Below are 16,469 nucleotides of genomic sequence, written 5' to 3'. Positions count from 1 at the left end.
TGCTGTAAGGACGTTTTTCAGCGGCAGGGACTGGGAGACTAGTCAGGATCGAGAGAAAGATGAACGGAGCAAAGTACAGAGAGATCCTTGATGAAAACCTGCTCCCGAGTGCACAGGACGTCAGACTGGGGTGAAGGTTCACCTACCAAGATAACGCAGGAGTGGCTTTGGGACAAGTCTCTGAATGTCCTTGAGTGGCCCAGCCAGAGCCTGGACTTGAAACCGATCTAACATTTCTGGAGAGACCTGAAAATAGCTGTGCAGTGACACTCCCTATCCAACCTGACAGAGCTTGAGAGGATCTGCAGAGAAGAACGGAAGAAACTTCCCAAATACAGGAGTGCCAAGTTTTTAGCATCATACCCAATCGCTGCCAAAGGTGCTTCAACAAAGTACTGAGTAAAGGGTCTGAATGCTTATGTAAATGTGATATGTGGTTTATTTTTTAATACATTTGCAAAAATTTCAAAACAACCTGTTTTTCTTTGTCATTATGAGGTATTGCATGTAGATTGAAGAGGGGGAAAAAATTATTTAATCCATTTTAGAATAAGGCTATAACGTAACAAAATACTTTCTGAATGCACTGTACACACCTTAAAGCCAAGAACATAAAGAGGTGTTCTTTTTATAAAGCACAACGTCATAGATAAAAGCTATCTAATATTCTCAAACCAACGAACCACAAACCTAAAAACGTATTCAAACAGGATAAGCAGGATTTTCATGTCAAATGGAAAAGCATTATGAATGTGATGTTCAAAAGATTTCCCCCAAAATTGTGTTTTTGTTTGCTTATGATCAGATTGTTAAGAAACCGGCGGGCGTGTGTACTCTAAACTGTAATGCATTTTGACACCTAGCAGCTAGACTTCATAATTGCACTTAAAAATAAAAAATAAATGTATACATCCGAAACCCATTTCCTCTTGAGCATTGCATTTCTCCTCACTATTGGTTTGACAACAATTTAAATCCTGGGATATTCAATACCCCCAACTGGCAAGTAAGTTTGTTTTGCCTGTACAATTTCTATATAGGTCTTAACACTTTCCAGTTACTTAATAAACAGCAGAAAACTAGCATTCAAAGATTAGCTAATTATGTTGATGCCCAAAATTCCATGGAAAAGAACCACGGGTCCTTGGTCATCCTCGGAGGATTGACGTTAAGCACTGTCAGTAACAGGCTGAAAGAAAAGCATGGAGAAAATGTTACATTTTACATTTTTTTTTTTTTTACATTTTAGTCATTTAGCAGACGCTCTTATCCAGAGCGACTTACAGTAGTGAATGCATAGATTTCATACATTTTTTTTTTTTCTGTGCTGGCCCCCCGTGGGAATCGAACCCACAACCCTGGTGTTGCAAACACCATGCTCTACCAACTGAGCTACAGGGAAGGCCCTGTTACATTGCATCAGTAATTTATGTTTTTAAATAATGTTGGAAATTAACCAAACACAACCAACTATTCAAAGTTAAGTGGATCATGGGTGAGTTTCTCAAAAACCTCATTGCCAGCACAGTACTACACATCTCTTCATGATACAGCTCGCGTAGGACAGCAAAGTGCTTCATTTGAATTTTGTTAATTCAAGCACAGAAGATTGTCAAGAGAAATAACAGGCCATATTAGCTACAAGGCGTTTGGAAAACTCGCCCTGGGTCAGCCCTGATGTATGACCAAATGAATAGATCTTCTCCAAACAGGAGGTTGGTGTAAAACATAGTGAAGGGTACATTCATTATTATTTTTTGTTGTTGTTTTATATGTCTCTGTAACTCAACGTGTAAAAGACAGCTTCCCTCACCTTCTCTGATGTTAATTGGGCCTCGGTCGGTGGTTTTGCTTGGCTCTCTGGCTTTGGTTCACCCGCAGAAGACAGCGCTGTGGGCTTAGGCCCTGCCTTGTCATTGAGCTTCAGCTCGGTGTCTGACTCCTTGCTATCCACCTTCGAGTCACCTTTGCTCTCTGTGTCCTTAGGTCGTTTAGGAGAGCTCTTCAGAGAGAAAGACACATGACCCTTATTCAAGTGCCATGTTTCCCCAAGTCGGCAAACATACATGATTGCTTACTTTCTTATGTTTTTTTTTTTACTGATTCAAATAAACAACCTCTTAAAAACCTTTAAAATACCATGTAATAACAATTTCTTTATGAATAGCGAAGTGACCCACACCTACCACTTTTCTATGTAATATTTGGCAGCACTTTATAATACCTTGTAATAAAGCATTTATAATGGATTAGTAAATTGTTTATTCATTAAATCAGTACTCCAACATTTGTTAATGTTAGTAAGCTAGCTATTCACATATTTATAAACTTAAAGTATGTAGTAATGATCCATAGGATAATTTATATGTATAATATAGGTCCTTATATACCATTTAATCATTAGTAATGTATTTTTGCGTGGCTTCATCTAAAGTGAGGGCTATTTATACATTAGAAATACTTTATATGTTTTGAGTGAGGAGTATAATTTCTTACAAAAAGATGGACATGAATTGGGAGACATTCCAGCAGTACCTGATGCTCCTTAAGGTCTCAAAATAGCCTAGAACATATGGTAAAATGGTAAAAGAATAAGCACACAATACAGGATGTTAAAGGAAATATACCGAAGATTTCTGTCACAAAAACTGATGTAAAACAACTGTTTCAAGGTCATGAGGAAGTATTGTAATGCTAATGTTTTTCTAGCATTGTCAACCTCTCAAACCAGAACTAATCATAAAACAGGGAGATGTAGCCTACAAATACAGCTAGACAGATCGGCCAGGATTTGTATTCCTTCATTACATACAGTGCCTTCAGAAAGTATTCAGACCCCTTGTCTTTTTCCACATTGTTACGTTACAGCCTTATTTTTTTTTTTAAACAGCAATCTACAAACAATACCCCATTATGACAGAGCAAAAACAGTTTTTTTAAAATTTTTTGCAACTGTGTTAAATGTTTTAAATATAAATACCTTAATTACATAAGCATTCAGACCGTTTGTTGTGAGACTCGAAATTGAGCTCAGGTGCATGCTGTTTCCATTGATCATCCTTGAGATGTTTCTACAACTTGGAGTCCACCTGTGGTAAATTCAATTGATTGGACATGATTTAGAAAGGCACACACCTGTCTATATAAGGTCCCACAGTTGACAGTGCATGTCAGAGCAAAAAACAAGCCATAAGGTCGAGGGGAATTGCTCCAAGACAGGATTGTGTCGAGGCACAGATCTGGGGAAGGCTACCAAAACATTTCTGCAGTATTAAAGGTCCCCAAAAAGTGGCCACCATCATTCTTAAATGGAAGAAGTTTGGAACCACCAAGAGAAGGGCCTTGGTCAGGGAGATGACCAAGAACCCAATGGTCACTCTGACAGCTCTAGAGATCCTCTGTGGAGATGGGAGAACCTTCCAGAAGGACAACCATCTCTGCAGCACTCCACCAATCATTCCTCAGTAAAAAGGCACACGACAGCCCGCTTGGAGTTTGCCAAAAACGCACCTAAAGACTCTCCGACCATAAGAAACAAGATTCTTTGGTCTGATGAAACAACGTTTGAACTCTTTGACTTGAATGCCAAGCATCGCATCTGGTGGAAACCTGGTACCATCCCTATAGTGAAGCATGATGGTGGCAGAATCATGCTGTTGGGATGTTTTTCAGCTGCAGGGACTGGGAGACTAGTCAGGATCAAGGGAAAGATGAACGGAGTAAAGTACAGAGAGATCCTTGATGAAAACCTGCTCTAGAGTGCTCAGGCCCTCAGACTGTGGGCGAAGGTTCACCTTCCAACAGGACAACGACCCTAAGCACACAGCCAAGACATCCCAGGAGAGCTTTGGGACAAGTCTCTGAATGTCATTGAGTGGCCTACCAGAGCCCGGATTTAAACACTTCCCATCCAACCTGACAGCGCTTGAGAGGATCTGCAGAGAAGAATGGGAGAAACTCCTCAAATACAGGTGTGCCAAGATTGTAGCGTCATACCCAAGAAGACCCAAGGCTGTAATCGCTGCAAAAGGTGATTCAACAAAGTACTGAGTAAAGGGTCTGAATACTTATGTAAATGTAATATTTCAGTTTTACATTTTTTTATAAATTAGCAACCATTTCTAAAATCCCATTTTTGCTTTGTGATTATGGGGTATTGTGCGTAGATTCATCAATTTTAGAATAGGGCTGTAAGCTAACAAAATGTGGAAAAAGTCAAGGGGTTTGAATACTTTCCAAAGGCACTGTATGTGATTGAGTTAGAAATGTTACATGCATAACCTTTAAATGCTTCCAGTGCCTCAGTCATTTTAAAACGCAGACTATTTTCACACTTTGCTTTGTTTGGCGGCACTTCTACTAGCCTTTAAAGGCAGTAATTCTCGTAATACAATCAAATTTGAACGTAATGGGATAGTTCAGTGAAATTATGTATTCAGGTATTTGTTTTCTTACCACGTAAGAAGTCTATGGACTGCTCTAAGAAGCAACTGCAATCCACACTTGGGTTTTGGTAGAAAACCACTGCCAAGAAAAGGGTCATGTTTGTATTTTCGGACAAAGGTATACACCACACTATTACAACAGTGTGACTGTTTGTATTTGTATTTATTAAGGATCCCCATTAGCTGCGGCCAAGGCATACTCTTCCTGGGGTCCAGTAAAATTAAGGCAGTTATTCAATTTAAAAAACATAACTATACATTCAACAGATTTAACAACACATTAAGTGTCTGCCCTCAGGCCCCTACTGGTCTACCACTGTTCTGGAATAAAATGTTTATTATATTTCCTTAAACATCCTCTGTAGAGTGTGATTATTGTTTAACCATCAATATGTTCTAGGACATTTTGAAAACTTAAATCTTGAATGCTTAATGGTGAAACTGCCATGTTCATTTGCAATATTACAACAAAGAAGTTACTGCAAACAACAACAAAATAAATTACTCTCGGACATCACTACATGCGCGATAAAACAGCAGAATATGTACTGCACGCTGTGCGACACTCCTCGCCTCCGCTTAGTCTCCCCCCCCCAAAAAAACATATACAGTATAATAACAGTGGCACTGTTTCCCCTACTGCAGATACCATCTTTAAAGAGCATCGAGTACTGCTGGAATGGCTACCAATGGAATGTCCATTGTTACGTTTTTGAATGAGAAATTACACTGGTCACTCAAAACATTATATATAGTATTTATAAAGTATAAATAGCACTCACTTGAGATGAGGCCATGCAAAAAGACAAATGATTGGTATTTAAAATAATTGTATAATATTTAGATATCTGAAGAATGATCTTATTACATAAGTTGTTTATAAATGTGTGAATAACTAGATTACTAACACATAAATATTGAAGAAATTATTAATATACTATTTATCGTTAACACTTTACTTGACACCCAGTGTTATGTCACGGTGATAACCATGTCATAAGTCAACAGCTAACAACTTGTCATAACATTGTCCTGACTCATTTACACCTGCTGTGACATATATTCCATTATTTTATGGCTGTTTATGACACCTACATAAGAGTGAAAACCCACATTCATTCAAATAGTTTACCCTGCCCAGATGTTTCCTTTCGTTTGAAAGTCTGTTTCTTAAATCCTTTGTTCTTGTAATGAATTCTTTCATCATATTTTTAAAAACTTGTAGAAAATACACTTTATGACACAGTCAATAAGCATTATGATCATCATATAAGCCAGATAGGCCTATCACATACTGTACATGCCTTTATATCAGTCATCAGAAGGGAAAAAAACGGTGTCTTGTCCTCCTGAAATCTGCTCCTGCAGTGACTTTACTTCTACCTACATGTACATATTACCTCAATTACCTTGACTATCCTATGCCCCGGCACATTGGCTATGTACCGGTACCCTAGGTATATAGCCTCGCTACTGTTATTTTACTGCTGCTCTTTACTCATGTGTTATTTTTTACTTAACACTTATTTTTCTTAAAACTGCATTGTTGGTTAAGGGCTTGTAAGTAAGCATTTCACTGTAAGGTCTACACCTGTTGTATTCAGCGCATGAGACAAATAAGATTAGATTGGAAAGCGTTTCACAGACATGCTGGCCCATGTTGACTCCAATGCTTCCCACAGTTGTGTCAAGTTGGCTGTATGTCCATTGTGTGGTGGACCATACTTGATACACATGGGAAACTATTGAGCAAGAAATACCCAGCAGCGTTGCAGTTCTTGGCACAAACCGGTGCGCCTAGCACCTACTACCATATCCCGTTCAAAGGAACTTTCCTTTGTCTTGCCTATTCACCCTCTGAATGGCACACACACACAACCCATGTCAAGGCTTAAAACGCCTTCTTTAACCTGTCTCCTCCCCTTCCTCTACACTTTAACAAGTGACATCATAAGGGATCACAGCTTTCACCTGGACAGTCTGTCATGGAAAGAGCAGGTGTTCCTAATGTTTTATACACTCTGTATAATGCAGCCTAAAGCAGAAAATGGTAACATCATTGCCTGTGAGTAAGTTCTTCGCCAATACCGGCCAGTGCCAGTCATTCGCATGAAGAGGAGACGGAGATACAGGGTTCGCAGATGTGGGTGCCTTGTGAGAATTTGTCGGCGAGTGGGTAACCCACCCCCACCATCCGTCCTGTTGGCCAACATGCAGTCACTGGAGAATAAACTGGATGAGCTCAGTTCGGGACTATCCTACCAATGGGACATTAAAAACTGTAATATTTTATGTATCACAAAGTTGTTTTGCTTATATATACATATTTTATTATGTTTTTTTACACACTGCCGCTACTCGCTATTTATTATCTATGCATCATCACTTTACCCCTACCTACATGTACATATTACCTCAATAACCTTGACTAACCTGTAACCCCGCACATTGACTCGGTACCAGTACCGCCAGTATATAGCCTTGTTATTGTTATTTTATTGTTACTTTTTTATTAATTTTTTTACATTCGTTTATTTCATAAATATTTTCTTAACCTCTTATGTTCTTAAAACTGCATTGTAAGTAAGCGTTTCACGGGAAGTTCTACACCTGTTGTATAAAGGTCATGTGACAAATACAATTGATATCAAGAGCACTGTAGGCCTACAGCTGGCCAATCGGATGGCTCAGATTACAGTGTCTGCAGTAACGTAGCAGGTATAAAAGAAAGCCACAGTAAAGTTGATAGTGAGATTTCAAAACATTTAAAAGCATGACTAGCGAGAACCTGTCAATGAACACAGCAAAGAGCTGTTGTTTTTATGAATTAGTTCTTGTTTAAGTTCTTACTCAGCACTGTCAACACTTTGTATTCAACAATTTTATAAAGCCATAAAATACACGTTCCTACTATTTCCACTCTACAACTATTTCCACGCTACAACAAGCACTCCAGCAGTAATGAATGAGTAGGAAAGTATCTATAGGCTTGCATTGTTGTTGTTAATATTAGCAGCTTGGGTCTTATTTAATGTCAAGGAATATTTCACTTTCTCTGTTCATAAGAGTAACATGAATTTGTGCATGAGGCAGAAATTATGCGGTGCGAAGGTGTCCCTTTTTGGTCAGTGTCAGTGGAGGAAAGGGAGAGCAGAGGGATGTTGAGTGCCAGACCCTCAGTCTGCTGCTCTCTCCCTCCACTAAGACCATCAGATGCAGGTGCCATCAGCCCAGTAAAATAAAAAATAAAAGCTTCAAATGCAACATACTGAAACAAAACAAACTATGCAAGAGATTTTGTTGTAGGCAGAACGCATCGGAGTATGATACTAATACATTGAAACGCACGTCTCATCACATACTCTACACAGAACAGTGCGGCATGAACAATCAGAGCTGCAGTAGGCCTATAAGCAAATAGATCATTGCCATATATGGATCTGTGCCATTTACTTTGAACTGGACTGTGTTTACAACATGAGCAGTCGTGAATAGATGCGCTTGGTTTAAGATCGAAGCGAGAGCTGTATATAGCCACTTGTGCACATTTTGTTCATATCATTTGCTAGGTAGTGAGTTATTAACCCAGTTATAGATCATTTGTAGTTAGCAATATGGGAGTGATTGCTTCCTACACGAGCACAAAATGTATACATTTCTAGACATCTTCAAAAAAGGAGTCAGGTAAAAGAGCTTTTTTGTCTTAAAGGGGCAGTGTTGTATTTTCTGTTCTGCCTGCGGCTATGGAACCCTGACCTGTTCACCGGACGTGCTTGTTGCACCCTCGACAACTACTATGATTATTATTATTTGACCATGCTGGTCATTTATGAACATTTTAACATCTTGACCATGTTCTGTTATAATATCCACCCTGCACAGCCAGAAGAGGACTGGCCACCCCTCATAGCCTGGTTCCTCTCTAGGTTTCTTCCTAGGTTTTTGGCCTTTCTAGGGAGTTTTTCCTAGGGAGTTTTTCCTAGCCACCGTGCTTCTTTCACATGCTTTGCTTGCTGTTTGGGGTTTTAGGCTGGGTTTCTGTACAGCACTTTGAGATATCAGCTGATGTACGAAGGGCTATATAAATAAATTTGATTTGATTTGATTTTGAGACAGGCTTGAATAAGCTAAGTAGCCAACAGGCAGAGGGTAGCATAACTTGTATGATTCTCTGTAATAATGTTATGGGAATAATAATACATTTGATTTTGTAAAGTGGTTTCTTGCATCAAACAACATTTTCAGTCACCTTGTCTGAAGGACAAGCAGATAAAGAGGTTAAAAGTCTCATGGAATGTAGGCCTTCATTGAACACCACACATTGTCTGCTACTGTAGGCTGAATGATAGAACAGCTATTTCCATATTAAAATGTTATGGGATGCATTTTCTCCATTGTTTTTGATGGTAGGCCACTCTGGTAGGCCTACTTTATGATAAAATAGCCACAGTAGCCTACTTGGCCACTGGTAAAACTAACTTAAAGCGGGTACAGCCTCAGTGTTTACTATAAACGTTCAAGTTTGTGCTCAGCAGACATGAAATTTGCTCTGTGCCGGGAACAAAATTAGCGAACATTGCTTGTGACTGACACTTACCTCGACAGAATCCCCAGCTTTCCTCTTGGCCCCTCCCCTGTCGGTCTTCTCATCGATGATGAGGGTCCCTTCGTCCTCATCACTGCTTCCTTCTGCATTCCCCTTTCGCGGCCCACCTGCCTCCACCGCCCCCTCTGCTGGGGTCTCCTTTGCCAGCTGAGGGGGAAAGAACACAATTTTGGCAGGAAAATGTGGTGAATTACACCCTGCATTTGTTGAGGTTGAGTATAGGTAAATCTGTATTTGGGAGTACTTTTCGACATGGATGATAAAGTAATAGGGATTTTGTGTTACCAGAATAGGAAAAAGAAACTGTGTGGTGTGCGTCTTAATATTTGCTAAAATCATACGTCATGTGTCACACAGGAACAAAGGCTCATGCACGTCGGCAGGTAGACGGACACGACCCTTTCCGTCGTAATCTAAGCACACACACACACCTCATAACCTGCGGGTTCGTGTATCACCGTAGGGTTGTTCTCAATTTCCCATAGACCCTCACTGAAGCCTTTCCTCTTGGTGGGCTTGCCAAACTTCTCCTTGCCCTCCTCATAGGGGAACAAGTCCTTGGGACCCAGGAATGCCCTGAGATGGCAAATGTTAGAAAGTTCAAAGGTTGACACATGCAACTACCTACAGAGCTTCAAAATACTATTCTATAGAGCTAATTCTAATTCCAAATGAACCGCCTAATGCACTTGTGGAGATTTGGAGAGAATTTGATAGGCGAAAGGAACAATATGGTGATAGCTCCAACTTGTTCTCTGATAAGCTAGTCTGTATTTTCACGATATTACTTGTACATATCAAAGCCTCTCAGATCTCCACAAGTGTATTGAAGGTAGGGGCTCATTTGGAATTGTGATAGGATTCATCGCATCACTTACGTCTCATGTGTCCCAAAGAAGAACACTTGGTACTTGTTGGAGGGGGACTTGACTGCTCCTTCGGGTAACTCATTAATCTGCGGAAGGAAACAGGGAGTGTAATCTTTTAGTGAGTGCATCTGTTACGTCCCCCAGAAAGAAACCAAAAACTGTAGCTCAAACAGAAGGTGAACTAACAAAGAGTCACTAACAACCAAAACGAAACAGGTTCAGAAAGGGTTTCAGAAAAACACTCATGGGGTGTCCACAGAGTTGTCTAGCAACAACAACTGGGACTTAAAGGCACCAATCATGACAATTTGCCCAAGAGGAAAACAACATTTAAACCCACACCAAACTTAAAGACAGGAAGCCAACCCCAAAAAATGGAGCAAAACAAAAACAAATATAAGATAAAGGATTGTTTTTTAAGAAATCAAAGAGGGAGAACCAACTAAAGGCGTTAACCCTCCACATCTCTCAAGGTAACTGGAGCACTAGGACAGCCGTTCTTAAATATCACCTGTGCCAGCACTGGTGAAACATCTTCTGACTAACCAGGTGACACCAATCGGTGTGTGCCCAACGTCCAACCTCGAAATATATATATTTTTTAATTAAAAAGCACGTAACACTTCATCAAACTAAATGAAAACTTGTGGAAAAACTTCAACAAAAAGCGCACCTGATATGGATTTATGAATTGCAGGAGCTACCACAAACAAGTACATACAAAAAAATGTTGGCTACTGAAACAAAGAAAAGAGACAGACCATCGTCAACAAAAACACCAGTGCTCCTTTAAGGTAATTAAAAATGTACTTCACACTCGACAGGCCTGGTTGTCGACAAGTTCTTTAAATGACTGACCAACACTTTTGTTTTCTCACTCAAATACACACATAGCGTAAATGACTGCCATTTAGTTTTGTGAAAATGGTGCCACTCTCCCAAAGGCAAATATCGGGCAATAAACCCAGTGGCAAATCAATAAGTCTCTTCACTGACTCACTTTGCGCTGAACAATAAAAAAACAACACAGACAGACCTGTGTGTGTAGGTTTGGCATTATGGGCTAGTTTATGGAATAGTAATGATTTTTTTGTTTTGCATGCTGTGAATGTGTTATGAATGTGCATGCACATCTGGGATCATGCAAAAATGTATTAATAACCCAATGCTTATGTGAGCGTATACTTTTCTGCGTGCTCATTTGCCACATTCTTTGGTGTAGTTGCACATTCGCAGGTGTCCGACATGAACATACCCACACAGAAATAGAAAGACTCATTCTAAAAATGTACATTTCAGCAGTAGGCCTAAATTAGTACTCTAATTACATTTCTTATTCAAAACTATGTAAGATCAAAGGATTAGAATTATTTCTATTTCCATTTATCCACAGGCAAACTCAACATACAATTCTGATGAGCAGATGATACGATGATGTCATGTCAAACATGTAGGAGCAAATATAGCTACTTTGCCCAGACTAGCCATAGAGTAAGAACATTTGTATTGGCATGTTCGACAAGGTTATTCTGCAGGACTTGAACCCAAAAGTTAAGCACCACTCTCCAACCTGAGCCATATGAATTTCATATTATAGCTTGATACTCGTGAAGTGCTGGAAAAAGTACCCAAATGTCAAACATGAGTAGAATTTTAGATACCTTAATAGAAAATAACGTAAGTCACCCGTTAAAATACTACTTGAGTAAAAGTCTAAAAGTATTTGGTTTTAATTATACTTAAGTAGGGGAACACTCCAACAAAGCACGCGTTTAGTGAGTCCGCCAGATCAGAGTCAGGGATGTTATCTTAAATTGGACCATTTCCCTGTCCCGCTAAGCATTCAAAATGTAACAAGCACTTTAAGGTGTCAGGGAAAATGTATGGAGTAAAAAACTGTAAAGGTTGTCAATAATATGAATAGTAAAGTACAGATACCCCCACAAATGAGTTAAGTAGTACTTTAAAGTATTTTTACTTAAAGATGCCATGTGTAACTTTTTGGGCGACCTGACCAAACTTACAGATCTGTCATTCACATTGAAAGCAAGTCTAAGAAGCGGTAGATATAGCGCGCATAGAACATTTCTATGCTTCCCATGCTTGCGTTTTGTTTTTTGCTCCACCATTTTCTGGTTTCTAAAACTCATAGTGGACTAATTTCAGTTTGTGACAAAATAAGATAGTGTAGACTATTTTCCATGACCCAAAATATTGTTTCAGCTCTTTGAGGCTGGTAAAAAAAATAAAAGAAAGGAAAAGAAGCAACAACAAAAAATTAAGAACGGGAAGCATAGTAAAAGAACACCTAGAACATATTTAAATAATGCAAAAACACAGTGTTGGAGAAGAAAGTAAAAGTTCAATATGTGCCATGTAAAAAAGCTAACGTTTAAGTTCCTTGCACAGAACATATGAAAGCTGGTGGTTCAATATTCCCAGTTCTCCAATATTTGCAGTTAAGAACTTTTAGGTTGTAGTTATTATAGGAATTATGACACGTAGACTATTTCGCTCTATACCATTTGTATTTCATATACCTTTGACTATTGGATGTTCTAATAGGCACTATAGTATTGCCAGGCTAATCTCAGGAGTTAATAGGCTTGAAGTCATAAACAGCGCTATGAAGCTATTGGGACACAACACTGGACACCTAGGCTACCTTGTTTTCAGATTAAGACTACATAAGATTGAGAGGTACCCATTATCTTTCTCTGTAGGACACAGCTATGGTGTGTTGTACAGGAAGCCCTGTGACAACGGTTGGGCCCTGAGTCACCGTGCCAGTCCGCCTGCCTGCCTCGCTGTGCCACCTTGCGTCCTGATGGGCGTCATGCCAAAGAGGCCCTATAGGCGTGCCCGTTGTGTGTCTTACCAGAGTGTGTGTTTGGTGGGCTAGGACAGGAGCATTGACTATGGACAGTCTGGTAAAGGGGAAGGAGGGAGGGAGGGATAGTGGGAGGAGAGACAGACAGAAAACAGGGGGGGGGGTATATGCATTGTTCCAGGGATCTGACCAGCAATGTCCTGTATCTATGGGCATCGTAGGCTGACAGCCATTCTGAGATTTCTGATATCATGCTGTATATCTTACTTTTGTAACAGTGCCCTCTAGGCATCTGGTTGTGAATTTCTGTAATGTACAGTATACTGCCATCATGAGCAATGTACAATTAATACAAATAACACATTCTCCTGAAGACTACTTTCTTTTATTTATTTTTGCTTCAGCTGGTCATTTCCCAATGTTATTTGGGGGAGGCTACTGTGCAAATGTATAGATTACAGAAGTAAATTGGGAATGACTTTTGACGAAAATAAATTAATGAAACTTTTAGAAGTTTCCAAACGCTGTTGTTGCAGAAATTGGTAGAAGATTCAGTTGAAACTAATCCACTTTGCCGAAACAGTTAGTTACACTTCAATGGATTTGGAATGCCTCAGGAAGGGAGAAACATTTTCATAGAGCACCAATTCAGGCAATGTGTGTGGTCCTTTGCCCGAGGATATAACTGTTTTTTAATAAACAATGGCAATTCTCATTAATGACAATAAATCACCTACTTTCCCCTCATTTGGAATGGAGTCTAGGCTAAAATACAACATTTACATTACCGTTACAATAGGCTCATGCATTCCTTCCAGACAATCAAACGCCGCCGCCAAATATTAACCATACGGGAATTACCACGCTGTAGCAAACTCGGTTACAGTGTATCAAAGAATCCATTTCACGACTCGCCTCAACTTTGTCTCACATTCACATTGTAAAATGGTACTGGTTGGACTTGGAATAGCCTAATATCCTAGTGGTAACTGTTCTTAAACGTAGGCTACTCGACCCTATTTGTTACCGAAGTTGATGATGTTATACATGTTTGTTTACATGAAGCCAGGATCTATCTAACAGCCAATACTAGGCCTCGTATCAATGGTTAAATTAAACAGTGCCTCTGCGAACTGAACAGTAATCAGAACGGCGTTTGCTAGGTTACTGTAAAAGTATGTTTACTGTTACAAATAGAAGATTTCGCATTTCTCAAAATGAACCACCGAATGTACAAAACATGTCAATAGCCTATTTCACACCGCGTAGTCATACGCCAATAAACTTTGCAAAGACCAGGGGGTAGGCCTCATTGAACTGATCTAGCAGATAGGCCTACATGTATGTGGACTAGAAACAAGAAGACGTAAGCCTACTATTAGCGTTTGGTTAAGCAAGAAGAAAGTATGAAGGAGCTTACCCTCGCGGGCCAATGTGGATAACCCTTCATTTTCGCAAACACGAGATCCCCAGGCTTGTATTCTTTTTGCCTATTCGACCTCGGCATAGCTTCTCAGCGGATAAATAAGATATCTTTTTTTAAATATAAATGTACAATGTCAGTTTACTGTTGCAAGAAAGAACAACGAGATATAGCCACCTAGAGGATTGCACTTGTTAGGTTAAGAGCTCCAACTTTGGGTGGCTTCGGGTTTCGCTTCAAAATTAAATCATGCGTAGAAATTTGGAACGTGGACGCAATCGAATTGGTAACTTTGCGCGGTCCAGTGCTTTGCAGAGTGTGGTTACAAGCTGCAGCTATTAAATGTAATTTTCTTATTTAAAAATAATAATAATAATCCCGTTATTCCTGCCGTCGTAACCCTCTGTAGTCTAGCTACAGACCTTGTTTTTGTTTGAAATTGGGAACCGCTTCCCTCTCATGAGCAGATTCAGTATCTGAGATTGACTAGTACGGTCTAGGCCAAAACCGAGGTAGCAAAGATATTGGAATTCTGCAAGATTACATACCCTCCATGGATTCTAAGGAACAGAACCCTTCCAATACACCAACAAAAATGCCTGTTTCGTATTTGATTTGCTTTAAAAGGTCAATTGTCTATAATATTCTACTGATACAAGATTATTGATGTATTTTGGTAGCCTATCTAGGGAGAACCAATACCATTTTCTCCACTATTGTGCCGATCCAAAAAAGGTACTGTACTGGCTCTATTTTCTTTCACACTTTCCTTTGCAGCACAGTTCCAGCAATCCTATGGTGAATGAATGCATAACCGGGCCGGGCCACAATTCAGCTTGGCGCAGCTCCACTGGACTCAGTAGTGTGAAAAGGGTTGAGTAGTACACAAAGTATTTCAAACTGATAATTAATCCTGAAATGTCCCAGAGTTTCTCCTGGTATTCTCAGATCATGACACCGTGTGGGAATATTGAGAAGTCCAAGGTACCTGTAAAAACCTGTGTAAAAATGATTGACATTACTGGATATATGAAGTACATTTATTTTTAGCAGAAGGCCTACTTTCAGAGTTCATTAGTGAGCGCTGTCAAGGCGAATTGCTGAAATTCCACGAAGGGTGAAAGAAATTCGATTAAAAAAAAAATAAGAACAGAAAAGTAGTCTTGTAACAACATCATTTTTCAAAATGCCCTTAGGGAAGAGACACCACCAAACACAGACAAACCCCTTTTCATCAGAGCACTTATACGAGAGAGAGAGAGAGAGAGAGAGAGCGCTTGACAAGGACAGTAACTGTAATCGTTGAAACTGGGATTGGTTATCTTGCAGTTTAACCTTATCTTTGTAACTAGGCCTCTTTTTAAGACATTATGCATCAAATAAAGATAGGCTCTGTTTGGAATATCTTGGAGCAGAGACTCATCACTCTTTACATTCATCCCGAACACAATCAGTGTCCAGTCTTCTTTTAAGATATTAGTAAAAATCCAAGACCAACCAAAGTATCTCCAACCAAACCTGTTGGGTGTTTTATCATGATCTGTCATGCCAGACTTACTATAGTGCCTTAGTCTCACATATAAACTTTTGACACTTCATTGTATAACATCTCAAGTACCTAATTTGACAGGTTCTGAGCCGCACAGACAAATGTGTGAGCCTCCTGTTTGCAGAAAAACCTTTCAGCAGATTTGGGTCCCTCAAGTCGTGCCTGAGGATAGCTTCCTTGATATACCAAATAAGGCATCTGCAGCTACAATTTGACTCTTATCTGCCTAAAATAAATGAGTCCCATTTGCCTTATGATATTGTTTAAGAAGCCCCTCACCTCTCCACCTGTCAAATCCATCATATTGTTGTTTCTTGCTGTATACCTGAGGACATAGAGGGGTTCTGCTGCCATCTGAGGAGGCTGGTGGAATCCAACAACTAGCATTGAGTTCATGCTGCCAATGTCTGAATTCCTCATATGACTCATTTGTGGAGATTTGTTAAGATCGTATTGCTGCTCCAAATAAAATACAGGAAATGAGAACCGTTTTGTTGTTGGCAGTATTAAAATCAATTTTAGGATGTTGGGAAATCACTATTTTAGTATTTCAAACCAAAAACGGAGTGCTGAGTAAAGACAGTAAATGTTTTTAAAACATACTCTTTGGATCAACATGATGACAACATTACATTTGTAAAAAAATTAAAATAACTTCTAAAAAATAAAACCTTCGAGTGATTGGCTCGCTGAAAAGCTGCTGCTACCCACTTTGAACAGTCCCATGCGACAGTCTGCGACAGAAAC

At 39.5% G+C, this 16,469-nt stretch overlaps 1 protein-coding gene across 2 annotated transcripts; it reads right to left on the bottom strand.

Moving 5' to 3' along the window:
* Positions 1 to 555: 555 nt before the first annotated feature.
* LOC106588564 (hepatoma-derived growth factor) lies at positions 556 to 14,660 on the bottom strand. 2 transcript variants are annotated; one of them, XM_014177699.3, is made up of 6 exons: positions 14,596 to 14,660; positions 9,930 to 10,006; positions 9,483 to 9,627; positions 9,043 to 9,198; positions 1,814 to 2,002; positions 556 to 1,189 (listed from the first exon to the last, which is right to left on the bottom strand). In XM_014177699.3, exons 1-6 carry the CDS (start codon positions 14,632 to 14,634, stop codon positions 1,169 to 1,171), a joined length of 627 nt encoding a protein of 208 aa, XP_014033174.1. In that variant the 5' UTR covers positions 14,635 to 14,660; the 3' UTR covers positions 556 to 1,168. The 2 variants fall into 2 exon arrangements, with proteins under 2 accessions (XP_014033174.1, XP_014033173.1); XM_014177698.3 differs by lacking the exon at positions 14,596 to 14,660 and adding an exon at positions 14,171 to 14,528.
* Between the last annotated feature and the right edge of the window lie 1,809 nt (positions 14,661 to 16,469).

This window comes from Salmo salar, chromosome 27 (assembly GCF_965601325.2).
Source record: "Salmo salar chromosome 27, fSalSal1, whole genome shotgun sequence".
Lineage (NCBI taxonomy): Eukaryota > Metazoa > Chordata > Actinopteri > Salmoniformes > Salmonidae > Salmo > Salmo salar.
Note: the sequence above shows the minus strand (reverse complement) of the source record. Positions and strands in the feature narration are given on the sequence as shown.